Source organism: Gymnoscopelus microlampas, assembly GCF_963454915.1.
Source record: "Gymnoscopelus microlampas genome assembly, chromosome: 3".
Taxonomy (NCBI): Eukaryota; Metazoa; Chordata; class Actinopteri; order Myctophiformes; family Myctophidae; genus Gymnoscopelus; species Gymnoscopelus microlampas.
The window spans coordinates 11,430,351-11,455,772 of NC_139940.1; the positions used below are offsets into that span (position 1 = coordinate 11,430,351).

The 25,422-nt window shown below is 40.8% G+C and overlaps 2 protein-coding genes across 4 annotated transcripts in view; both read left to right on the forward strand.

Moving 5' to 3' along the window:
* Positions 1 to 1,797: 1,797 nt before the first annotated feature.
* rbm42 (RNA binding motif protein 42) lies at positions 1,798 to 12,837 on the forward strand. 2 transcript variants are annotated; one of them, XM_084052879.1, is made up of 12 exons: positions 1,798 to 1,889; positions 4,788 to 4,844; positions 5,386 to 5,530; positions 5,648 to 5,720; positions 6,333 to 6,401; positions 7,512 to 7,756; positions 8,125 to 8,301; positions 8,816 to 8,950; positions 9,289 to 9,409; positions 10,033 to 10,130; positions 11,095 to 11,191; positions 11,989 to 12,837. In XM_084052879.1, exons 2-12 carry the CDS (start codon positions 4,789 to 4,791, stop codon positions 12,099 to 12,101), a joined length of 1,329 nt encoding a protein of 442 aa, XP_083909005.1. In that variant the 5' UTR covers positions 1,798 to 1,889; position 4,788; the 3' UTR covers positions 12,102 to 12,837. The 2 variants fall into 2 exon arrangements, with proteins under 2 accessions (XP_083909005.1, XP_083909006.1); XM_084052880.1 differs by having other exon boundaries at positions 9,292 to 9,409.
* A 1,796-nt stretch (positions 12,838 to 14,633) lies between these two features.
* Positions 14,634 to 25,422, forward strand: part of arhgap33 (Rho GTPase activating protein 33) — a 58,013-nt gene continuing 47,224 nt past the window's right edge. Inside the window, exon 1 of one of the 2 annotated variants that reach the window (XM_084052556.1) lies at positions 14,634 to 14,863. In XM_084052556.1, coding sequence (XP_083908682.1) covers positions 14,858 to 14,863 — 6 coding nt within the window. In that variant the 5' untranslated portion in view covers positions 14,634 to 14,857. The remainder of the gene's footprint in view (positions 14,864 to 25,422) is intronic. The other variant, XM_084052557.1, reaches the window with a different exon arrangement.

The window sequence follows — 25,422 nt, forward strand, 5'->3', positions numbered from 1 at the left end:
TATTGAGACAAAGTAAAGAGTGTCAGCATTCTAAAAAGAAGTGGCAAGTTACATGTGACAACCTGGCCACCGTCACAACTGCATAACTATAAATTCCACATCTGGACTTTACGAACCAAGTGCAGCCTAGTTATTTCAGCAGCTCAAAGACACATGTCGCTTGTTAATGTGACACATGTCACATTAACAAGCGTCAACAAGCATCAGCTGACACACAACACCTCCCCTCTGCAGCGCTTTAAACTGAAAGTGACTGGAGATTTCTCTCCAAAATATCTTGAATATGATGGAAGACATGATTAATAATTACTGTGATTATGATAAGCTTTACAATTTGTATCATACACCGGCATACAGTAAGAACTCCTACTCCTATACAGTAAGAACTCCTATTTCACCGGCAAAACAAATAAAGAAAAGAAAAAATATTTAAAAAATATTACGATACAGTATGACATCTTGACAATACCTATCGTCACATTTTAATACCACGATAGGCTATATCGTGGGAAAATATATCGTGACACTCCTATAGGCGGGAGGGTTAATCTTTTTTTTTTTATCACCTTTTTAGTCAAAGGGAGGGTCATTGCATTTTAGATCAGGGCACATATTTTCTCCAGGGGTACCCTTCTTTAAAAATCGACCTGTCCCTAAGGTGGGTGGAAACAGTTAGGTTGAAGAACTTATATGTACAGATTCAGCTTCAGTTCTAGCTAGTGTGAGGTCATTTTACTCGAGTAGCTGCCAAGGGTTATTGTATGAAGTCCTTCAGTCAGTCACAAGAATAGTACAGCAGGGAGGTCAGGTCAAATTTGTATGGGTTCCAGCACATGTAGGGGTGAAGGGGAATGAGACAGCGGATGGGTTGGCTAAGAAGGCGTTAGAGAAAGGGATAGGAGATGAAGGTTAGTATTAGTAAAGCGGAAGTTAAGAGTGTAGTATGGGAGAAAGTTAATAGACTGTGGCAAGGAAAATGGGATTGTGAGGTGAAAGGGAGACACTTATATAGTGTTCAAAAGAGTGTGAAAGTTAGTTGGATAGTTGGAAGATGAGAGAGGAGATAGTATTGGTAAGATTAAGGTTTGGCCACAGTGCACTAAATGGAACATTGAAAATGATTGGAAAACATCAGTCTGGGTTATGTTGAGGGTTGTCAGGAAGAGGAATCAGTGGAGCATGTTCTTATGAATTGTAGAGGGTATGGGACAGAGAGGGAGATAATGAGGAATCAGATGAGGGACTTACTTAGGAATATGGATGCAGGAATTTACCCTAAAGGATTTATTAAGAATGGAAGGTAGGAAACATATTAGAGTGTTATTAGAGTTCTTAAGGGAAACAGGAGTGTATATGATAGGATATAGAGTAGTTAGGTGTGTGTGTGTGTGTGTGTGTGTGTGTGTGTGTGTGTGTGTGTGTGTGTGTGTGTGTGTGTGTGTGTGTGTGTGTGTGTGTGTGTGTGTGTGTGTGTGTGTGTGTGTGTGTGTGTGTGTGTGTGTGTGTGTGTGTGTGTGTGTGTGTGTGTGTGTGTGTGTGTGTGTGTGTGTGTGTGTGTGTGTGTGTGTGTGTGAGTGAGTGAGTGAGTGAGTGAGTGAGTGAGTGAGTGAGTGAGTGAGTGAGTGAGTGAGCGCGCGCGCGCGGGCGGGCGGGCGGGCGGGCGAGCGAGCGAGTGTGTGTGTGTGTGTATGGAAAGAAGTTTGTCTGATCCATAATATGGGCCAGAAGGTGGCAGTAATGCGCCAAAAACTGGATGCCAAGACGTAGAAGAAGACGTGGATATGACGTCAGAGTTATGCGACATGCGCCGGAAGCAAAGTACGAGATTGTTGTGTGTGAGCAAAACGTCCAGACAGAAGCATAGGCTGGTGAAAGTATCGCACTTTAAAGTAAGATTTGTTTTTCTTTATTAATTTCTTCGTCGCCTGCATTAATGGTTCACTCTCTCTCATTGCAACCATATCTGTGGCCACAGGAATGTCAAACACGTTAAAGGGACAGTACAGTAGAGAAGTGAAGTGAAGAACTAGCTAGTAAAGCTAACGGCTAGAAGAAAGCTACTCATGCTTTTGGAGGTCTTGTTGATGTTTAGGCCATCAGAATGACATGAGTGTTTAACAGTGGTGTAAAGTAACTAAGTACATTTACTCAAGTACTGTACTTAAGTAGACTTTTGAGGATTATTTTTTCTTTACTGGAGTATATCCAATTTTCAGTACTTTTACTTCTACTCCACTACATCTCAAGAGGCAAATATTGTACTTTTATCCCACTACAATTATTTGAAAACTTTGTTTACTTCGTTACTTTGTAGATTTTGATTATTATTGCAAAACATGCATAAACCACTTCAGCCCTAAATACATTTCGGCCATTTGAAAATAGCAGATCTACAAGCTCACATATGCGACGCATTGTGAGCTTGTAGATCTGCTATTTTCAAAATAGTTTTATAAATGTTGTACATTTGAAAACTTGTGAAATGGGACATTCCGCCCAATGAGTACTTTCTACTTTTGGTACTTTAAGTACATTTTCATACCAACTTACCAATACTTTTGTACTTTTACCCTCAAGTGATTTTTATATTACGGACTTTTAGTTTTAACAGAGCATTTCTACCTTGCAGTATTGATACTTTTACTTATATTTAGAAAATGTGAGTACTTTTCCAACCAATGCTGTTTAACCACATTATTTTGGGCATGTCTGAAGGCCAACTTTTTTTTTTTTAATGTTTTGAATAGGGCTTGAGTAAGTAGTCAACATTCATCTTATGTTCAATGACCCTTAGTAATAGTTGACCACATCTCTATGGCGAAAATAGCCTAACTTCAAGCTTACAACGTGCGTTGTGAGCTTGTAGATCTGCGGTATTATTCAAATGTTCAACTATTTTTGCCAAATGTTGACCTATTATAATTATGATGAGGGTCCATGTGGTCATTTTTTTTCTGTCTATGAAACTGTGAACTATCTGTGAATGTTTAGTTTCTGCATTTGAGTCTTCTAATAACATGGTGGTCTTTGAATGAGCTGAGGACAGGATAACACTTTTGACAAATTGAAGTGTTAAACTTTAACTAATCAATGATCTCTATCTATCTATCTATCTATCTCCCACTAGCTCCGACGGAACCTCTCCCTCCGCTGTATAGCTCCGAGATGAGGTTCCTCGTTAGTTACTGCCGTCTGTTTTCGAAATGGTCGCACGTCTTCCACTTTACATGTTTCTTACCCCTTTCTGCACATCGTATCCAAAAAGTAAAGCATTTCCGCCACTCTCTCAGATGTTTTAAGTTTTAACGCGCCATAAAAGCTATCCAACGGGTTGAAGAAAGTATTTAATTTGCCTCGGTTTTCATCCGGTTACATGGTTTTTAAGACATTGCGCAAGAGTTGCGGCCGTAGAGATAACATTACTGGTTACCCTACTGGTCAAATGTTGAATTGCATCTTCTAATGCAAAATATTATGGAACCGGATGAAAACCGAGGCAAATTAAATACTTTCTTCAACCCGTTGGATAGCTTTTATGGCGCGTTAAAACTTAAAACATCTGAGAGAGTGGCGGAAATGCTTTACTTTTTGGATACGATGTGCAGAAAGGGGTAAGAAACATGTAAAGTGGAAGACGTGCGACCATTTCGAAAACAGACGGCAGTAACTAACGAGGGACCTCATCTCGGAGCAATACAGCGTACAGCGGAGGGAGAGGTTCCGTAGGGGCTAATCTCCCACTAAAACAAATACAAGTCTAAAAACCCACTCCCATTTTTGGGTGGTGTTTTTATGAAGCATACCCATGGAGCAATTGGTAGTTTCTTGCACTCTGCATATCTCTAAATTATTAACCCTTTAAAACCGGGAAAGCATCATTTGTGTCATTTTAAGATTTCTTTGGCTATTCAAAAATAACAGATATACAAGCTCATAGCACGGCACCAAGTTTTAGAAAAATCGTGAAAATGTGTGCAAATCTTGGAATATATATATGTTTTTAAAGAGAACATTTGTAAAATATTCAACAAAGCAAAGGTTTGAGTTACAAATGTCCGCAAAAAAATATTTGCACACATTTTCATATGCTTTTTCAAAAATAGCAGATATACAAGCTCATAGCGCGGCGCTATGAGCAGATGCACAGATGCGTTCCCGGATTGAATGGGTTAATATAGAATACGTTTTTTTTTCAACCAAAATCAAATCAACCAAAATGGTTTTCATATCAGGTCAGCACTCCTGTAAAAGTGGTTTTCTTTGCTGTGGTGTGATATCACACACATGGTATGTAAACAAAATGTCCCAAGGGGGTCTGTTGACCAATCAAAGACTAAGTAAAGACAGGACCAGGACCCACAACACTGAAAACCTTACATGAGCATGAGTACATTCTACTTTTGGTACTTTAAGTACATTTTGATACCAAATGCTTTTGTACTTTTACTCAGGTACATTTTTAATTCTGCACTTTTACTTGTTAAGTATTTCTACAATGCAGTATTGATACTTTTACTTAAGTAAAACATATGAGTACTTTTCCCACCACTGCTGTTAAGCAGAAATGTTACAAAAACGGTTTCTATGTTCAGCCATAAAGGAGGACCCCAAATGTACGAGTAGCCTGTATCTGTTTGAAGGGACTATCACCTCCTTTATCCCTGTAAATATGATTGATTGATTGATTAGATTATTTGCTTGATGAAATAATATATGAAGACATTTGCCGACGTATTGACTGACTGACTGACTGAGTGATTGATAAAGTCCTTTCTGTGTTTTTCCAGCATGGCGCTGAAGTCTGGAGAGGAGCGTCTGAAGGAGATGGAGGCTGAGATGGCTCTGTAAGTACAAGACGTGAAATAAAATAAAGCCAAAACTCTGCTTCAGGCCAAAGTGTGTAACTAGTACTGTGGACGATACAAAAGTGACTTATTTACATAATATGTCATTGCTGAATTAACCCATTAAGACCAGAGGCCGATTCCACAACTGTATTCTAATTCCTAACGGTTTTCTGAAAAACTGGTTCTCAAACTTTTTCATGTCAAGGACCCTCAAAATTATATATATTTTAAGCAAAGATTTTAGTTAATAATGTTTGCTTGTATATATAAAATGTATATATTCAAAGATTTGCAAAAATGTAAGCTATACAAGCTCATAGCGCTAGAAGCGCGGCACGAAGTGATACGCTATGAGCTTGTACATCTGCTATTTTTGAATAGCCAAAGTATAGAATAATGCTTTTTAACAAAGATCTAAAAAGATGCGTTCCCGGTCTTAACGGGTTAAGACTTGTTCCAACCTCCGGTGCAGCCTAAAATGCTGGATTGTAGATTTATTTGTCTAATCTCTCTCTCTCGCGCGCTCGCTCGCTCGTAGATTTGAGCAGGAGGTTCTTGGCGGTCCAGTAGGTCCTGCAGGTGGTCCTGCTGGACTGGATGGCGTGCCGGTGCCTCTGGCTGTCCCACCGATACCCTCTTTACCAGTGATCCGAGCCATTATAGGGACAAACACCTACAGACAGGTTGGTATCCACTATCCACAGTCCACGTATGGGATTATAATCTTAATTGATATGTTCAAAACAATCCTGGACAGGACCTTTTTTAAGACCTAAGGCTACTCTCTCTCGCTTTTTCAGGTCCAGCAGACATTGGACGCTAGACATGCGGCTACATTTGTTGGGCCTCCACCTCCTGCATTTGTTGGACCAGGTGACAGTAACACACACACACACACACACACACACACACACACACACACACACACACACACACACACACACACACACACACACACACACACACACTTGAAATGTCTTAGATGAATCCAGCAATAAACTCATGGATGATTGGTTAAAGCTGCAATACAGAAATTAAAAGTGAACTGAAGAATATTACAGGACTGTTGAGATAGAACTTTTATATTGATAAAGAAATGACGATGGTGATGTATTTTAAAGTTAAGACACTATTACTAGAAGTCGTGATAAATATCAGTGTTATTATCATCAACTAAAACTAAGAAACGTTTTTGTAAACTAACATAAAATGCAATGCGAAAACTAGAAAAGTTGAAACTGAAATCAAATAAAACCAGATTATTGTTATTGACCTTTTTTAGTTTTCACCAGTGCACTCTGTTTTAGTTTTCAACGGTGATAATTAAATCAAATAAAAGCGAACAAAACCAAACTGTACTTAAAAAAGCACTTTATAAATATGAGGTATTATTAAGTAAATCTGAATTTCATATGGAAATTGAAAATAATATACCAGTAGCATAAATTAAGCATGAGTCTGCCTGTCTGTCTGTCCCTCCAACAGTCCCCCCTGTTCGCCCCCCTCCACCCATGATGAGACCAGCCTTTGTCCCTCACATCCTGACAAGACCCGGTAAGACCTCTTGGAACCTCCTACAACGGTTTATTTCTTATTATTATCAAAACTTTATTTGAGTTTTTTACTTTTAGCAGAACAAATAATAAAACAAATATACAAATAAATATGTAAGATTCATATTCAAAGAAAATGAGTAAGACAAACAACAATAGTATAAAAATACACATGTACATTATATGTGAAATCATAAAATTAAAAAGAAAAGAAGGATTGACAAGATGAAAAAATAACAACATAGTTTTCACGACCAATAACGCAGCATCATCTACCGTATCATATGTATGTAAAAAATAACAGTGAGCAATCAAAAGGGCATTACCTGATCATAGATGACGGTTTATTTGTAAAAAGTTAGTGATGTGTGGGTCAGCTCTGCAGCTCTGCTTTTATTAAGTTGCCTGCAACCTGCCCTGCTGTTTCTAGGCAAGTCGGGTGATAACTTTCCCAGCTCATAAATGTAGCTTTGAAGTTTTGTAGGCTACACTAAGCTATAGGCTACAATACACCTCAAAGTGTGCTATGACTAATGTACATACTTTGCTAATTCTCTTACTATAGATACTATGAAACATATTTGCGTAGCATTTAGGCCTATAGTTGAAACAGAATAGAACTAGGCTATCAATTCCTATTGAATGTGTGTGTTAACAGAATGATCAGATAATATTTATGTCCATTGCGAATCCATGAAATAAGAATGGATTGGAGAAATATCTTTCTGAAGATGGAAATATCTTTCAATCTTCATGGAAATCACTGAAATTGTTTGTTTTGTTGTACATAATGCAATGGAAGGAAATAAGTGCGTCCTATAAGCACATCTGAAACAAGTACATTTAATACGAAGTTTGTTCAGTGTGCAGGGAAATACAATTTGTTTCTTAAATATGATTTAGGACTGACTTTTTCCACACTTTAGGCCCAACCTACGCATTACTATTACTACTACTACTACTATTACTACTACTATTGTGCATACAGGCTGATGTTTAACATTTACTTTGTTTTGTGTGTGTATTATATTGTATGATGCATACATCTGTTCTGTGTGTGTGTGTGTGTGTGTGTGTGTGTGTGTGTGTGTGTGTGTGTGTGTGTCTGCAGGTGGTCCGAGGATGCCAATGATGCGTGGCCCCCCTCCTCATGGAATGATGGCCCCCCCTCTCCCTCGTCCTCCCCCGCCCCCTCCTATGATGATGCACCCTCACATGCATGGCCATGGTCATGGCCCTGGCCCTGGCCCTCACCCTGGTCCTGGTCCTGGTCATGGTCACGGCCATGGCCCTCCCCAGGCAGCTCCTCAGGCCATGCCGCAGGCCCAGCATCCACATATGAACACAGCACCCCGGGTCAGTGGATACACTCCTTTCCCTCCCTCTATATATTCCTCCTTCTCTATCACTGTCTATTGTATTGTAGCAATAGTAGGACAAATGCAAATGCCGAAGTTTGATATTTTGACTCAAGACTCAACATCTGCTTGAATCAATCTTTCCCTGTGTTCCTCTTTCACTCTGTAGTGTAACTCATTCCTCTCTCACTCCGTAACTCAATTATCCCTAACACAGTAACTCAGTCCTCTTTCACTCTGTAACTCACACTTCTGTTTCACTCGCTAACTCACCCTTCTCTCACTCCCATCTCAAATTCTGTAAATCTCACGCTCTGACTCTCGCTCACTCTATAACTCACTCCTCTCTGTTTCACTATGTTGCAGGTTAATGACATGGCTCCCATGGTGTCTGCTCCGCCCACTAGACCAGTCGCCCCACAGCCCCCTGTCAAACCCACCCCCTCAATCATCCAGGCAGCGCCAACCGTCTACTCTGCCCCCCCTGCCCCCGTCGCTGGACCCAGAAGACCCGACATCAGGGCTCAGAGACAAGCTAGGATGGTAACACACACACACACACACACACACACACACACACACGCACACGCACACACACACTTGTGTTCCTGGATAGGCTAAGAACCTGAAGATTGGATATCATGATTTATCATTTAGTTCCATCACACAATCTGTTCTGTAGTAAACACACAACACAGCGCACATATCATTCACAGTGTTAACACGTTGAAAATATTCTTTGTATCTTTAAATGGGGAGAGATTAAATTATTTGCCAAAATCATCATGTCGTCCAAAATGATCAGTGTCTCTCCATATCAGCCCGTCCATTAGTGCTTGTGTGGCCCCTGACTCAGCCGCAGACATTAAAAACATTTTTGGTTTTGGTGTTGTGTTGTGAAAACACAGAAGTGAAGAATATCAGGTCTTTGTATGCAAAACTGTCTTTAAACTCACTGTGTGTGTGTGTGTGTGTGTGTGTGTGTGTGTGTGTGTGTGTGTGTGTGTGTGTGTGTGTGTGTGTGTGTGTGTGTGTGTGTGTGTGTGTGTGTTTTCAGGAGGAGTTGGCAGCTCGAGTAGCAGAGCAGCAGGCTGCGGTCATGGCAGCAGGTCTGTTGGAGAAGAAAGAGGCTGAAGACAACAGTGCTGTTATAGGACCCAGTATGCCTGATCCAGGACCAGCTCCCACCGAGGTACAGTACACACACACACACTCACAAATCCAGGACCACGCTCACACTGAGGTACAGTATGCACATGAATAAATAATTAAATCAATAAATGAAAAGCCAGCATCTACCAGGAAATATGGGGAGATTAAATTCACTTTCTATATTCATAGTTTGTGTGAAACTATAGCCGTCTCATGAATTAACTGCTTAATAGACAAACTAACATAATCTAATATGTTTGTATGACGTATCTTTACCAAAGAACAAATGTACTTACAATGTCCCGCTGCTTTCCATAATGATGCAGCTAAAGTAAAAGCACTGACTGGTCTTGGTGTGTATTCTTTCCTTTGGTCCAGCAGCCCACAGAGGCCGCTACAGAGGAGAAAAAGAAAGGGAAGGGGGAGAAGGCGAAGAAGTGTATTCGTACTGCAGCTGGAACAGCCTGGGAGGACCAGAGTTTACTGGAATGGGACTCAGGTAAAATATACCCACTGGATATGACTGTCTCCTACACTGTCTCCTTCTCAGCTTGCCGTATGTCTCCTAAACGGTCTCTCTCAGCTTTCCTACTGTCTCTTATACACTTTCTCCCTCAACTTTCCTACTGTCAGTGTCAATATATACATAATGATAATACATAAAGGCCTACCCAGTGTCCACTCTACTTTCTCATACTGTATATTGTCGCTGTCGGGTGGAACCCTTGTATGTCCAAAACATTTCCTTTTTTTTTTTTATTATTATTTTGAAATGGTGAAAATAGCTGATCTACAAGTTCACAACACGTTGTAGATGTACGATTTCCACTACTTTCATGTGACACTCTTGTATGATGAAGTAGGGCATTCATTCACAAGAAATCATAAAAAGTTGAAATATGGAGATTTTTTTGTGATTCTTGTATTCACTTTACTGAGGTTAAGGTTAGCTTTAGGCATAGTTTTACTGTGGTTACGTTTAGGAATACGTGGTGGCGACCGTTCCGAGGTCGCCGGAATTGACCCGGGGCGAGCGATCTTGTATTCCTGTTCACTATATAGCAATATATTAACATGTTATTAAAAATACAATTCTGTTTATACTTGTGTGTGTGTGTGCAGATGATTTCCGTATATTCTGTGGTGACCTGGGTAATGAGGTAAATGACGACATCCTCGCCAGAGCGTTCAGCCGCTATCCCTCATTCCTCAAAGCTAAGGTACTATTTTCGGTTATTAGTTATTTTAAGATCAAAGAGTATTTGAAGTGGTCCAACAAGCAATATAATATTGCTTGATTGATGATATACTTTATTAACAATTTGTTAACAGTACAGCAAGTACAATTACGCAAGGAATTCTGAAAAGATAATACAAAAAAGCCTTGAGGGCTTGTTTCCATTGTGTAGTGTATGTCATGTGTATGTTCAGACGCATCTTCCATAAACATGAATGGTCTCAGATATTTCATAAAAAACAAAAAAAAACAGCAACATGGGTTTGATGATAATACCTAAACATTATAATTTTACATACTGTGTTAACACATTGACTGCCATCGGCTAATCTCAGAACGTCCATCGTAGTGCCAAGCAATTTCTTACCTTTTTTGTTTTTTTGATTCCGTCATAGGCCCCGCTAAATCCGTTTAAAATCCGCGTTCATTTGGTTCGACACAAACACGGGACCCGACCGAACAAAACGCTGAAAACCGTGCGGCGATCCGACACTGCATTCTGGAGAACGAGAGGAAAACGCTAAAATGGTGGATGCGGTGAGAAAAACAACAAGCCAGAGATAATGGCGTCCAAAGTTGACCGCTAGACAGGAAACGGAGGCGGGAGAAAAACCGGAAACAGTATTATTTCGTTTCCGGTCCGCCCACTTCGAGACCGGAAGTGCAAAAAAAATCCGGAATCTGCACCTGCACGATTTAACATGGGAAAACTACGGGACTACGGGCTACGGGAACGGCAGTTAACGGTTGGATTTAACGGCCCGTAGGACTACGGGCCTGGCAGTGGATGTGTTAATTGTTTAGGAAACGGCGTGTGTGTGTCGGTGGGGGGTGGGGGGGGGGGGGTCTTTTCATGCCGTTTGACAAATCACAGACTAGGATGAGGCCTGACAAAATGTTTCAGTCGTGAGATTGTATTTTGATTTATTCCATGTTATTACTACCAGGTGGTGAGAGACAAGCGTACCGGGAAGACTAAAGGTTACGGCTTTGTGAGCTTTAAAGATCCCAACGACTACGTCAGAGCCATGAGAGAGATGAACGGTGAGAAATAATTAGTACTGCATGGCTGAAGGCAAAGTTTTCTATAACAAGTCTTGTTGTACCTGAATGGGTAGAGGGGGTCACCTGGGAAACGCAGGTTCAATTCCCGGCCCAGGCAATATGTCGAGGTGTCCCCCCTGCTCTGAAGTTTTCAATGTGAAAAGATGGTTGCTTGAAAACCAAAGCTGCAACCATTTGTGATCATGTTTTAGGTTTATTTTTAGGCTATGTAATGTTATGTAAATGTATTCCACCGTTTGTCTGTCTGTTTTTCTGATTTTATGTTTTGTGTGAGGACTGCGGATGAAAATTAGCATCTTTGCTAAATCCGGTGTATTTACGTTCATGTGACGTTCATTAATATGCTCTGTCCTGTCTAAATAAACAAATAAAGTAAAGTAAAGTCTGACCACTTGCGCAGCAATCAGCTGGGTTAAGCTGAAAGCTGAATTTCCCCCGCAGGATCAAATGGGTCTCATTATTATTAGTATTATTACTCAGTCCCAGTACTTGAGTCATAGAGTATAGATACTCCTGGTCAAACATTACATATGTAGCAGTGAAATTGAAGGTTGTGGTGGCGAAGGTCCGTATGACTGTCACCATATACTGTACTGTATATGATGAAAAGCAGGGGACCATGCACTGAGGCTACCATGGGTGACTGGGGTAGTGGAGGAGTTATACATGCTGTGCAGGGTCATTTATACATATTTGTCCACACAAACTTACATCTTGAACTTTATAGAATAAATACTATACGGAGTATATGACTGTCTGTCTCTCTGTCTGTCCAGGGAAATACGTGGGGAGCCGTCCCATCAAACTGAGGAAAAGCATGTGGAAAGATCGCAATATGGAGGTGGTCCGCAAGAAACAGAGAGAGAAGAAGAAGCTCGGCCTCAGATAGTAGTGTGCGTGCGTGTTTTTTTTTTTACTGTATGTGTGTGAGTGAGAGGCTACCTTCAGGACACAGGTTTTTGTCCATATAAATCAGTAAACCTTTGTTTTAAAGCTACAAGTTTACAATGGACATTTTATGCCCATTGTGTCCCTCTCCTGGCGGACAGATGTAATTGCAACAGTATACGGATTACAATAAAGATGGAATCTAGTGTCCAATCTAGTACACAGTCTGCTTCAAATAACTTTATAGACATTGTCAACCAGTAGGTGTTGTGCCCAACACCAGGGTCTAAATGTCTCGATAGAAGAGTACCAGCCACTGTGCTAGTTATATTGTATTACCATACATATATCATATTAATAGATTGGTTAAAATGTTGTATTCATTGACATAAGTTCCGGAATGTAGCTTAAAATTATTCCCTCAACCACTGTAGGTGTTTTTTATTTTTTTTACTTCCAGACAATAAAACCGTGTGACATCAGATCAATCCAGATTTACAACATTGTACAGTACAAAATATGAAAATAAATCATTTTTTGCTCACTTACACTCTAGTCTGACACAATGTACATGAGCAAAAACATCAGGATGCCTCAGTTTTGGCCTAAAAGATTATGGTTTGTTTTTAATGTGACCCATAATGCATCTGAACTGCTCCCAGTGTAACAGGTATTGTCATTTGATAATAACTTTGTTGTTTGTAATGCTTGGTTTCTAAATATATTCATTCAAAGTATTTTTGATTGTTTGGATACTTTATTAACATGATTATTAACAGTACAGGTAGTACAGTCAAAAGTTATGCTAACACAAAAAGCCCCAGGTGCTTGTTTCCATTGTGGTCCATTGTATTCAATTAATCAGTAATAGAGAATAATACATACAATACAAATATACTACAACACATTGGAATAAAGCTCAGTAGAATCACAAGGTATATTTACAGAGAAGGTAAAGGGTAGAGGTGTTCAATGAGTTAAACTGTTCATTTGTAATTTGAGGACAGGAATTTTTAGTTTTGGTTAGGGTGTCGAGAACCTTCATGTTTAAGCCTAGGCGAGTCTCTGAATCAATATTTGGATACAATAAATCAAGAGTCCCTCTGATTTGGTTGTCTAGTAAGTTATTTTGTACTGTACACAATGTAATAGTACATACATACAGCATTTCAGCTATTGACTACTGGGATTTCACAGGCTCGCATGCATTGTCCACTATGTCCACTAGAGGGTACTCCAACTTCGTGCCACTGGCCACAGCCAGTTACCATAATGAGATGAGTCCATGTCGGAATTATGTGTGACAGTCTGAGGATTAAAATATCTGGAAAGCAGAGGGAATGGAATGTGATACAGTCTGATTATATCTATCTATAATGGGAGCAAATAATTAGAGATCATACCTCAGCTATGCACAAAATATGATTGTCGCTTTAATTCCAGTGTTTCACCCCCATTACTTTAATAGTAGTGCTACAGTAGGCTACATCACAACTGTATTAAATGTACATGAACATGAACATCCCCTTTGGCTTTCTTCTCGCATGTTCTGTCTCTTTTCATGTTTTTTTCCACTGGGAGGGAGGGGGTTCTTTTCCAGTGACCACATTGTCAGTTATATTTCTGAAGATTTGAAAGGTTCCTTTCTTAACACGACATTCGCAGGCCATTATTCTTTTTTTGCAGCACACTGTGTGTGGTAAACCTCTGTCTGTCTGCACATCTCATGAAGTGTGTGTAATTTTAAACAGCCCATTGTCGTCGATATCGCAGGTTTATAGAGATATATACAGGCCTATTTGTAGAATTATCTCCCCATGGGTTTACATCATTCAAATAAATGTACACTTTAATATGATTTCGTGTTTTAGTTTGATCGTCTGTAGCAGGGGTTCTCAACCAGTGGTCCGGGGACCACCAGTAGTCCTTGAGGGGGTTCCAGGTGGTCCCCAGCTAAGTGATATTTAAGAACCAAATGGACCCTTTTCATAAGGGTCTTATGTGCCTGTAACTCAGAGAGTGTACAAATGGAACCAATGGACCCTAACGGGTCCATTTGGTTCCATTTGTACACTCTCTGGGTTAGATTAACATTGATTTTACAATACAAATTGGGGTCCCAGAGATAGAAATGCCATTAGATGGGGGTCCGTAGCCCTAATGCATGGTCCTTGAAAAGAAAATGGTTGAGAATCACTGCTAGGGCCGTAAAAGATCTTCTCTTATGGGGGTCCCATGGTATATCTTTTCAAATGGGTGGTCCGCAGGCTAATAAGTGTCAATTTGGGGGTCCTTGACATGAAAAGGGTTGAAAACCACTGGTCTGTAGAATCAAAACTGATTTTCGCACACGCACGCACCACGCGCGCGCGCACACACACACACACACACACACACACACACACACACACACACACACACACACACACACACACACACACACACACACACACACCACCCTCTTTCCTTCCTCTCCTCCCACTGCCTCTCTCTCATCTCTGTGTGTGTCTCGGTTCAGAGAGAGAGAGAGAGAGAGAAAGACAAATCCCGTCAGAATAATGAGCATCAACACACAGAACGCTGCTCGCCATAAAACAACAACAAAAACAACAACAACGGTTCGAATGAATGAATGAATGAATGGTCGTGTTGTAGGAATCTAGTGGATCTATATACTATAGAGTGGATTAATCTTCATTCACCACGGCGTCCCTCCGAAACGATCACCCAGCCTGTCCACCGACCCACGACTTCGGAATGGTGGTAAGATTTAATGTCTCCACGATTTAAACAAAAAGAAAAACACTAACCTTTTATAGCCTTTTATGTATTGTTTTCTTACGTAAGGGAGAGAAGGGGGAGAAAAAAAACACAGCAGTCAGGTTTTTTTTAACCATTTCAATCTGGTTGTTTCGTTATTTGCAACACAAAGTTGTATTATTCTGGTTCATTTTATAGTTAAAAGCTGAAAATATGTCATTTTCAGCCGAACGGCACACTTGTTGTTCGGGTCGGGTCATTTTATATAATAAAATTGGTAAATTAATCTTAAATTCAATGAGTAAAAGACTGGTATCTAATATACTTCGTCGTAGGACGGTGTGTAAATGAAGCAGTGATGTTGGCTCAAGTTGTTGGACTTTATTATTATTTCGTCCGTTTTTTTTACATGTCGTTTTTGACCAAAATAAAACGCCATATAAATCACAATTTTAGGGTTAACGTTAAACTCGCGTTAATACCAATGGAGTGGGTTGTGTTAATATGGAATTACAGTACAATGATGCAATATTTACTGTAATTTAACAACATTAACGTCAACACATGTTGCAATGGACATTTTGGTCGTGGTCGTTGTTGTGACAGCAACATGTTAACTGGACTGGTTGTGTCGCGAACACTTTAGTTAAAAGACGTTACACCCAGTAACGTTACAGTGTGTGGTTGTTGATACTAGCTATTGTTAGCATTTGGTGCTAACCAGTTAGCCACGTCCTCCTGAAGCCAAGCGGAGATGCTTCTTGGCGCCGTTGTTGCCATTAGTAACGTCACTGTTACATCGGCAACGGTGACTTGTCAATTGCTGCGACTCCAGCAGCAGGGGGTCTCTGCTCTGGTTTGTTGTCTGTGAATTAATTATTAATTAATTAATTAATTAATCAGTTGTGGAAAAAGTACTCAATTTTGTTTTACTGGAATAAATGTACGTAAAAGTACAAAAGTATTGATATGAAAATGTACTTAAAGTAACAAAATGTTTACAAATCCTTTGAAAATGGCAGATGCAGATCTGCTATTTTTAAATGGCCTAAATGTATATAGGGCTGAAGTGGTTAATGTATGTTTTGTAATAATAATCAAAATCTACAAAGTTACTACTAGTAACTAAAGTTTTCAAATAATTCTAGTGGAGTAAAAGTACTATATTTGCCTCTGAGATGTAGTAAAAGTACTGAAAGTACTGCCTCTCTCGGCATTAATCAGATGCAACATACATAAAATAACAAGTTTAACTGAGATTTATTTCAACACTTTGACAGGATGTCAAGTTAAACTAAACAAAACATATTTTGCCACCTTACTGATGGTAAACAGTTTTAGTTTCCTTGCCCTGGCCTTGTCTATGATGTCTCTCCATTATGCTATCTTCTACTGTACTTTTTCCCCTAACCTGTTTTAACTGCTTTACTGTCTTTGGCGCCTGAATTACCCCAGAGGGATCAATAGAGATCTTATCTCACCTCACCACTCACAGTTTTCCCAATGAAAAAAGTATAATTTCTCCAAGAATGAATCAAGAGGATGTAAACAGAACAGCGACCTCTGAAGGTCACATAATTCGATAAGTTCACCGCTTTGGTGTAACTCTTCTCCTCGTGCCGCTCAACTTGGTGACAAATGGCCATTGTCTGTTTTTAGCAGCCAAAGTAGCGTTAGCCGGTTAGCTCCGACAAGTCTGTCTCCTTCAGCAGAACACATGGACTTCGCGTAGTTATATTAATAGAAATAATATTAATATTACAGCCATGTTGATACATGTCTGTTCGACCAGACAGACCCTTCCATGGTTAACTAGCCAGCCGGCCCCTCCCTGAATGAACATGTCTTCATCATGGCTCCACTGCCAGCTTCACCCAGCTGAACAAACCATCAGCTGGCTTGTCTGTCACATCCCTTTTCATTTCAAGGACCCCTTGTTTGATGTGCATTAGGCCACACAGACCCTCATTTGATGAGATTTAGTTACTTTAATTTATGGGACCCCAATCTGAGAAGACTTTATATTGTTGACATGATTTTGGTCAGATATGGTCCAGAATCCATTTACTGTCTATGTGCTGTAGACCTAGAGATAACAGACAAACTGATCAAAATATAGGCTTAATCTTTGTACGTACTGTACTTGTATTTGCTTGTTGGTGAAGATTAACTATCAGTCATTAAGCTGGGGACCCACTGGGACCCCCTCAAAGACCCCAAGGGGTTCCTAGACCCCATGCTGAGAAGAACCACATGGTTTACACAGCCAACAAAGAGCGGATGATATTATTTATTAAATTAAGAATTGAGTTCTCATGAGTGTATAAATAACAGCTGTAGAGTTTCACTTCCCCTCTTCTGAATAGCCATAAGCGGAGCTCAGCTGTCCATGTTGACCCAAGCATCTGTTCCGAGTGAATATGTTAAATGGTCGATTTCTACAGTCAATTGGAATTGATTATGGTAGATCATTTTGCTTACCAATTAGGTTGACCTAATTATATTGACTGGTTGGTTACAGTGAGACTGCCGTAGATACTGAGCATCTTTTGTCTCTGCCTCCTATCCCCCTCTCCCTCTCTCTCTCTCTCTCTCTCTCTCTCTCTCTCTCTCTCTCTCTCTCTCTCTCTCTCTCTCTCTCTCTCTCTCTCTCTCTCTCTCTCTCTCTGAGGCAGAAACAAGCCCCTTTCCATGACCTCTTTTCTTCCTTTCACTCTCTTCTCCCCTGTGTGAGCATCCCTCCTCCTCTCTCTGACTCCTTATCTCTCCTCTTCTCCATGTAGGGTAACAAAGCAGAATATTGTGACAGTTCTTGAGGTGGCTGAATAATTTGAAAACAACCACAAAGCCCACCTCAAAACAGATCTTGTATGAAGGCTATTAGTTTTATGCAGGCTGGATTGTAACTTCAATATTTTCAAATGATACAATTAGTCATTATCGTCATTACTCCAGCCCAGGATCACAATTCCTTTAACGGTCACGTTTGTTTGTTTTTCACATTACAACAATTACAAGAGATAGAATAAAGGTGTACCAATTGCTACAACATTTTTGCTGTCAGAGTGAGAGACTCAGGAAATAGTGGTCTCATTTTGCCTATACCAGTTCTTTTGTTGTTCAGTCAGAGCTAGTCTCACTTAGCCAGACAACTATTCCACAATCTCTGAATGCTATATAAAGTCTGGAACTACACATCCCGAAAGCCGAGAACGGAAGCTGTCATCTGTTCGTCATTTCCCTTCACGAAAATATGTTTTAAAATATCTTTACATTTTATTTTAGAATTTCCATTTGTGACAAACAGCATGTTTTATGCTTAGATTATTTTGATTTATTTTAGGACAAATTTGGCGACTGTAAAGACGAAACGGAAGCGGGGAGGAGGCGTCACATCCGCTTTATCCTCTGATCATTTTCAGAGCTTCGTTGCTCCAGACTGTATGACGGAAGCATTTGAAAATTGTGGGAGGCAACAGTCTGGCTCATGAGACAAGTCAGAGCTGGTGTTTTGACTGAAGTCATCTGTTAAAAATCTCATCTGAAGTTAAACTAATTTCACTTTCTGTTTTGTGATGCCATAGAAATTACATCAGTAGGTTGGGGTGGCTTATTTTCGGTAATGGCCAAGAACAAGGGTGTCTGTCCCCTTTTCATTGACGCTAGACCACTGGGGGATAGATTGCTCAGGTGGAGCGCAACACCAACCATCAGCTCCCAGTCCTTACTGCACGTCTTAGTTACGGTGTCTTTATTGTTACATCTTGTGTACGGGTACATAAGAATATCATTATTTAGTTCTGATTCCTTAGACATTGTAGCAGCAACAATAGTAATAGTTATAGTAAACACTATAGTCAAGACCACAAAGAGCATGGTCTTGATGATCTGCTCTATTATGTTAAATGTCATGAGATAACTTTTGTTGTGATTGAATGACTCAGTAGGACTGTACAGGTACAGATGATGATGAGGATGATTCCATAACATTGGAACTCTCTACAGTACTGGTTTCTAGTTCTTTATAAAGTGAATGATGCCCTAATATACAGTATATTGAATATACTATGCTCACAGATATTATATTCACACCAGATCTTAGCATGTCTTTACTGCTTCAGGGATGATGCTCTTTGGAAATCTGCTTTACTTTCATAGAGAGAGCTTGGCTCTAACCGCTTTACAAACAGCAGATAGGAACATAAAGACGAGACAGGAACATACAGACAAGGCAGACAGACAGACAGACATCCTTTTCATCAGCCTCTCTTGTTCCCAATTCAAACAGGTAGTCTGTGGTCTCGTAGCAACAGCAGCAGACATGGCTAGCACTTCCCACAAGTATCTGTTTAGTAAAAGAAAACGGAGGTGCCCTTTGGACATGGAGACTAGCCTATGTCTACGGGACTGCTCTGTCAATATACAGACATCTAAATGGAATAATGGCTTGTCTATAGACCTGACCTTGGCATGTTTCTAGAATAAGTGGTGTCCGGTGGCCCATGGCCAATAGAAAGTCACATCAGGCCAGCGAAGCAATCAGTCACTGTCCCAGTTGGAGGCAGCACTTGGCAGGGCCTCTGAAGTGCTTACATCCGCCCCTGAGATTATTAATGTGTGTAGATGAGATGTTAAATTTAGGAGCACAGTTTTCGCAGGCGATGATTCAACCCATTTTCCACCGGCTGCAGCAGATTGTAATGGGACCTCTGACTGTATCTGTACTAGAGGTCTGATACTCACTTTCAACCTGGCGTGACATCCCTATTTTGGGACTGTCATTACACGTGACAAGTTTTTTTTTTTAATCCCCCAAGTTCAAAAATAGCAGATCTATAAGCTAGATCAGCTATATTTGATATTTGTCATATGACAGGACTTTGAGTCATTTATAATAAGTAAATGAGATTTTATGTTTAGGAGCACAGTTTGCAAGTGATGCTTTAAGACACTTTTTCTTCTTTTTTTACAATATGTTTATTAAACAAAATTATAAGACAAACTTTACAATCTTTAGACATACTTTACACAGAAGCAGAAACAAAACAATGCTTTAAGCCACTTTCCGCCAGCAGCAGCATGTAAATGGGAGCTCTGCCTGTACTGTGTGTGTGTGTGTGTGTGTGTGTGTGTACTAGAGGTCTGATAAGGTGCGTTTGCATGCAGCCACACACAGTGATAGCAGAGTAGCCTGTTTGACTAGCTGAATAAACCCACATGAGACAGGACATGACGGGACATGAATCTAACTAACCTGCTCCATCTATACAACATGTTTACTTGAGTATCAGTGTACATGATTACTTACTGTATGTTGCATACTTTAATACCACCTGTTGCTAAATAAATACTATATTTCTTTATATTGTTGCTGTGTCACTATGGCAATGGATGGTGTGGTCGTGTCCTCCTCACTAACTCAGCTTCAACTTTATTGTCACATCAGATGTTGACAGGGTGACATTCTTTTTGTACAAGCTCCCAACATTGTGCAGTAAAAAAAACAGAAACTGGGGAAACAAAGTCGGATAACAAGAAAACACAATATTATAAAATATACACTGTCAAATATGGTGCATGTCAGAATATGCCTCTTGTGCAAGTAGAGACAACATTTGTAGCACATATAAATAGCAGATATAGAAATCACAGTCTCTTGTGCAGGTGAGAGACATTCACTATAGCAGATATAAAACATGTACAGGAGGTTCCTTATGTCCTTATATATGTATATATGTATAAGGACAGAAAGCAGCAGAAGCCTATTGCCCCTCCTCACTTTCCAAGCGGTTATTTTAGGATTAGCGTGAGGTTAAGGTTAGGTCACTGGGTCAGGTGGTGAATGCTGTCAGACAGGGGAAAGTAACCAGTCTAATGGCCCTTACAATTAGCCTGGAGACACACACGCATCTGCGTTAGCCGTTAGCAATGCTGGTGGTTTGGTTTTGCATAAAACAAACACAGAGTGGACCAGCTTGTTGAACTAGGATGTGCAGTCAGTTAGACATGACAGAACACGTACTTTGCTGTACATGGACGTTTGGTGAAACCTTCAATAAGACCTGGAATAAACCTGAACACACGCACACACACACACACACACACACACACACACACACACACACACACACACACACACACACACACACGCACGCACACACACACACACACACACACACACACACACACACACACACACACACACACACACACACACACACACACACACACACACACACACACACACACACACACACACACACACACACACACACACACACACACACACACACACAAACACACACACGGTTGGCCTGTCAGTAACACTGCTAATAACCCTGGCTTTAAAAACCAAGGGACAGCCTGTTGCTCATACAAATACTTAGTTTGCAAACATGATAAAACGATTAAACGAAGCAAATCGGTTTGGTGTTTGTTGACTCGGGGTCAAGTCGGTTTGCTATCCATGGGTTTCGTAAACACTGAATACTAGCTGTATTTGTTTCTTTCAAATGCAGTAACTAACTGGAATGCAAAACATCTGTAGCTAACCATCCATGTCTTGAGTGTGAAACACAGTAGTGTCATTAGAGGACTTTGTCCTCTAATGACACTACTGTCCAGCAACAATCTACTGTCCAGCAACAATCCAGCCTTTATATTAGCACAAAATAACCTCATATGCTGTACATCTGTTGCTATATGCTGCTATTTTAACTGCCCCATGCCATTGCCTCTGACGATGTATGTATGCATGTATAGGCTACAGTATTTGACTCTACTCATATCTGGATTCTGGAATATCTGAGCTGCTTGTACTGTATATTATGTATATATTTGACTCTACTCGTATCAGGAATATTTGAATATCTGACCTGTTTTCCTCTGACCTTTCTTTCTATCTCTATTCTTCATCCCTTTCTGAAAACTACATATGATGGGAGCTTGTACGAAGAATAATTTCACTCACTTTATTTACACTTGTAAGCCTATGATGTAGCAATAAAGTTGAAGTTGAATATTGGATATCTTACTGATATTGATACCAGCCTTTAACCTCTTAAGCCCTATATAATTAATCACACGACAAATAGTGAACAACAAACTACAAAGCTCAGAACTACTTGTTAGCGTATAGATTGGCTAATTTAGCAATTTCCTTTTTTACAATTTGTGGCTATAATGATGACTTGGCCAAAAGAGGGATGCCAGGTCGAAAGTGGTTAAAAGCTTGTGTTGTCTAGTAGTCAGGTAAAGGTGTCTTTATGTGGTGTTGTTCAATATGTTCACGGTCTGAGCGTATGTGTTGAGTGTTGTACACAGTGTTAGGAGAGTACAAAGGCTGGACTGACAGATGGGTTGAGCCGTGCGTCCCACAGAGTCAGACCAACGTCCTCCTGGACTGTTTCATTACAGTCTCACCACTAACAACATCCACCCAGGAGGAGGGAGGGAGAGAGAGAGAGAGAGGGAGGATCATTTACTGGTTTGTGTGTCGGTTAACTGGGTGGGAGATGGAAGGGGAGAGAGAGAGTCGGCGCATTTGAGAGACAGCGCATGAATGTGTTTTTGTTTAGTATTCTGCCGGTGGCTATCTGAGATGGAGAGAGTGAGTGTTTGTGTGTATATGTGTGTGTGCGTGTGTGTGTGTGTGTGTGTGTGTGTGTGTGTGTGTGTGTGCGCGCTGTGCATTAGCCCATTGCTGCTTCTCCGTTATCGTTGTATCTTAATGGCGTCTCTTTGCTGCTGATCAATACAACACAGACGGAACACAACATCACTTTGTCGGTAGCATTACAAACCACACCACATACACACTAATGTCGACATGATGAGACCACACTTTTCACTCTACGACCGACGTCCAGCCCAAGTCAGGTTTAGATTTTATGTAAAAACACATAATTCTTCTGGTATTTATTGTTATTATTTTTATTATTTTTTACAATTATGGTTTGATGTGCCTGTTCTTGACGATTGCAGATGGTCCTGACTGAGCAAGCATCAACAGACTGTTACATTAGCTTCTATCTTGAGTGAACAAACCACTTAAAATGCCTCCATGGAGCATAAATTAGGCCTTATTGGTTTGAGAGAGAGAGGAGAGGTGGGCTAACAGTGGAATGCCTTATAATTATCTTAGTTTCCTGTTTATCTCACCATCCTTCCCCTACATCTCCTCCTCTTTGCTCTGCCTCCTGGAGATGGGGAGGGGGGGGGGGGGGGCGTGGTAGAGGAGAGGACAGGCTTTGTAGTTATATAACACCAACAGCCTCGACACACAAAATAGATAGCATGCTCTCTGCTGCATGTTTGTGTCTTTGTGTGCACAAGCATATGGGCATGTGTGTTTGTGTGTGGGCTATCTCTGTGCATGCAGGTGTGTGCGTGAGTGAGTGTGTATCTTTATCTGTACATGCGGGTCGGTGTGCGTGCGCGTGTGTGTGTGCGCGTGTGCAACACAGCACCAGGCTTCAAATGGCTTTTAAACGGTTCCATTCCAGCAACTGCAGACACAACCTGAAAATAGCTGTGCTCCTCAGTGACAATAAATTTGTTTTTTTTCTGCTCCCAACTGTTTTATTTTATTATTTTATAATAAAATTACTTTATTTTGATCTAATTTTCTCCCCAATTTGGTTATTACTTCGGTTGGTCTTGGGGGGTGTAGACAGTCACATGTCTCTTCCCATATACGATGCCAGCCGCTTCTTAATAGACAGTTTGGAATTTCCCTGGGAGGGTGTAACACATGTAGGGGAACATGCTTTTCTTCCTAGTTCTGCTCCCTGCTGAACAGAAGCCAACCTGAGGACTCACTAGTGCAGTTGCCTCGGGTACCCATGCGTTAAGTGCAGTGACAGAAATGCCCTCCCCGCCTGGCTTCCCCCCTGCCAACACGTCCAATAGACCATATTCACACGGCGGCCATATTGGAATTTAACATTGAAAGTGCCGCCACCCGGGGTGGCTACTTTCATTGACTTCATAGAAACATGGCCGCCGTGTGAATATGGTCTGTAGGCTCTGTGCATAGCTGTAGTCCCAGGTTTTCAGAAGGTGGCATTATGGCATAACCATTTCCTGTACCAGAGCATTTTCCCATAGCCTTGTTTGATAGGCTCAGCTGGAGATTTGAACTGGAAACAAATGTGATTGTGTCATATGCGTTTCCAGTTCAAATCTGGAACTGAAAACACAGTTTCCAGTTTCTGAAAACCTGGGACTACAGTTATTGTATGCACAGAGTGCCCGGCCAAACCGGATTCACTGTGGACACATTGGACCGAGTCAACAGGTGGTGGACAGGACCTTTAAGCTCTGCAGTCACAGCCTCACTTTAAATGACATTTAACATAAACTGTAAAATCTTCAGTGTGAGTTACTTTGTAAATGAACACTGAGGATTTTATTGTCTGTCTCAATACTGATGCTTGTGTGTCTCAAGTACTCAGACATCCAGCGTGTGTGATGAGACCAGTCATTGTCTACTGGTCTCATCGAGTGAATGAGACCACTCAGACCAGTATACTAAATGGGTTCAGAAGATGATTTCCCTGCAAAACATCTATTAAAAAGAGCTGTTGTTGCTGTAGAACTTATACATTAATTAACTCGGCTGCTTGGAGGAGGTGGTTAGTGGTAGTCTGAGAGAAGTAGAGGTCAGAGAAGTCTCCCCCCCGCCTCTCTCTCTCTCTCTCTCTGCTGGACGATTCTGTGGTTCTGGCCTATTTAATTCTGGTGTGGTTATTGAGCTGAGTGGCAGAACATGTCATTCTTGCTGTAAAAGCAGATTTGGTGAAAAAAATGGCAGTACATCCAGGATGTGACTGGTGGGAATCAAGCTTGAACAATGCGAGAACACACACACACACACGCACACGCACACGCACACGCACACGCACACGCACACGCACACGCACACACCTTCTATGTACAGCACTGAAAATGTGCTATATGAATAAAGTTTGATTTGACTTGACACATACACACGCACGCGCACAGGGCTCCTAGCTGACAGCTTGTGTCTGTCTGTGTGTGCGCTCTTCCACACACTGTCATTCAGCATCTCATCACAGTACCACACCCAGAGCTGTCTCGTGTTAACCATTTCTCCAGCCAAGTATTTCTGTTGAAGAGAATTATGGCGCATCAAAAAAACGCAAAAGCTCAATGGGGAAAGGCTTTTTATCAATAAATCTTCCTCTGCTGTGCAGTTTTAAGCTGCGACCACACAGCTAGTGTGAGCCACACTGTTGGTTGGTCTATCTGTCATTTTCAAGAGCAAACCAAGCGCTGGTGGTTGCACTAGCTGCTTATAACACATTCCATGCTTGTTCACACATATTTCCGGCAGAATCCTTTTTTAGAGATAAAGAAATGAAGCAATATGAACATAAAGTGGTGGGAAGGCATTTGCCAACTAAGTAATCCTAAAGCGATTGTTGTTTATTATTTCTATCAAAGTCAACATTTTAGAATGCAACCAATGACAGACAAAGGGTAGCCTTGAAACCAGACAAATCTGCCACAGCAAAAATTGGTCTGGTTTTGAATTGCAT

Coding starts and splice junctions, on each gene's coding strand:
- rbm42 (XM_084052879.1), top strand. CDS start 4,789: ATGGCGCTGAAGTCTGGAGAGGAGCGTCTGAAGGAGATGGAGGCTGAG. Junction 5,531..5,647: donor GGACAAACACCTACAGACAG/GTTGGTATCCAC, acceptor TCGCTTTTTCAG/GTCCAGCAGACATTGGACGC. Junction 10,131..11,094: donor CCTCATTCCTCAAAGCTAAG/GTACTATTTTCG, acceptor TATTACTACCAG/GTGGTGAGAGACAAGCGTAC.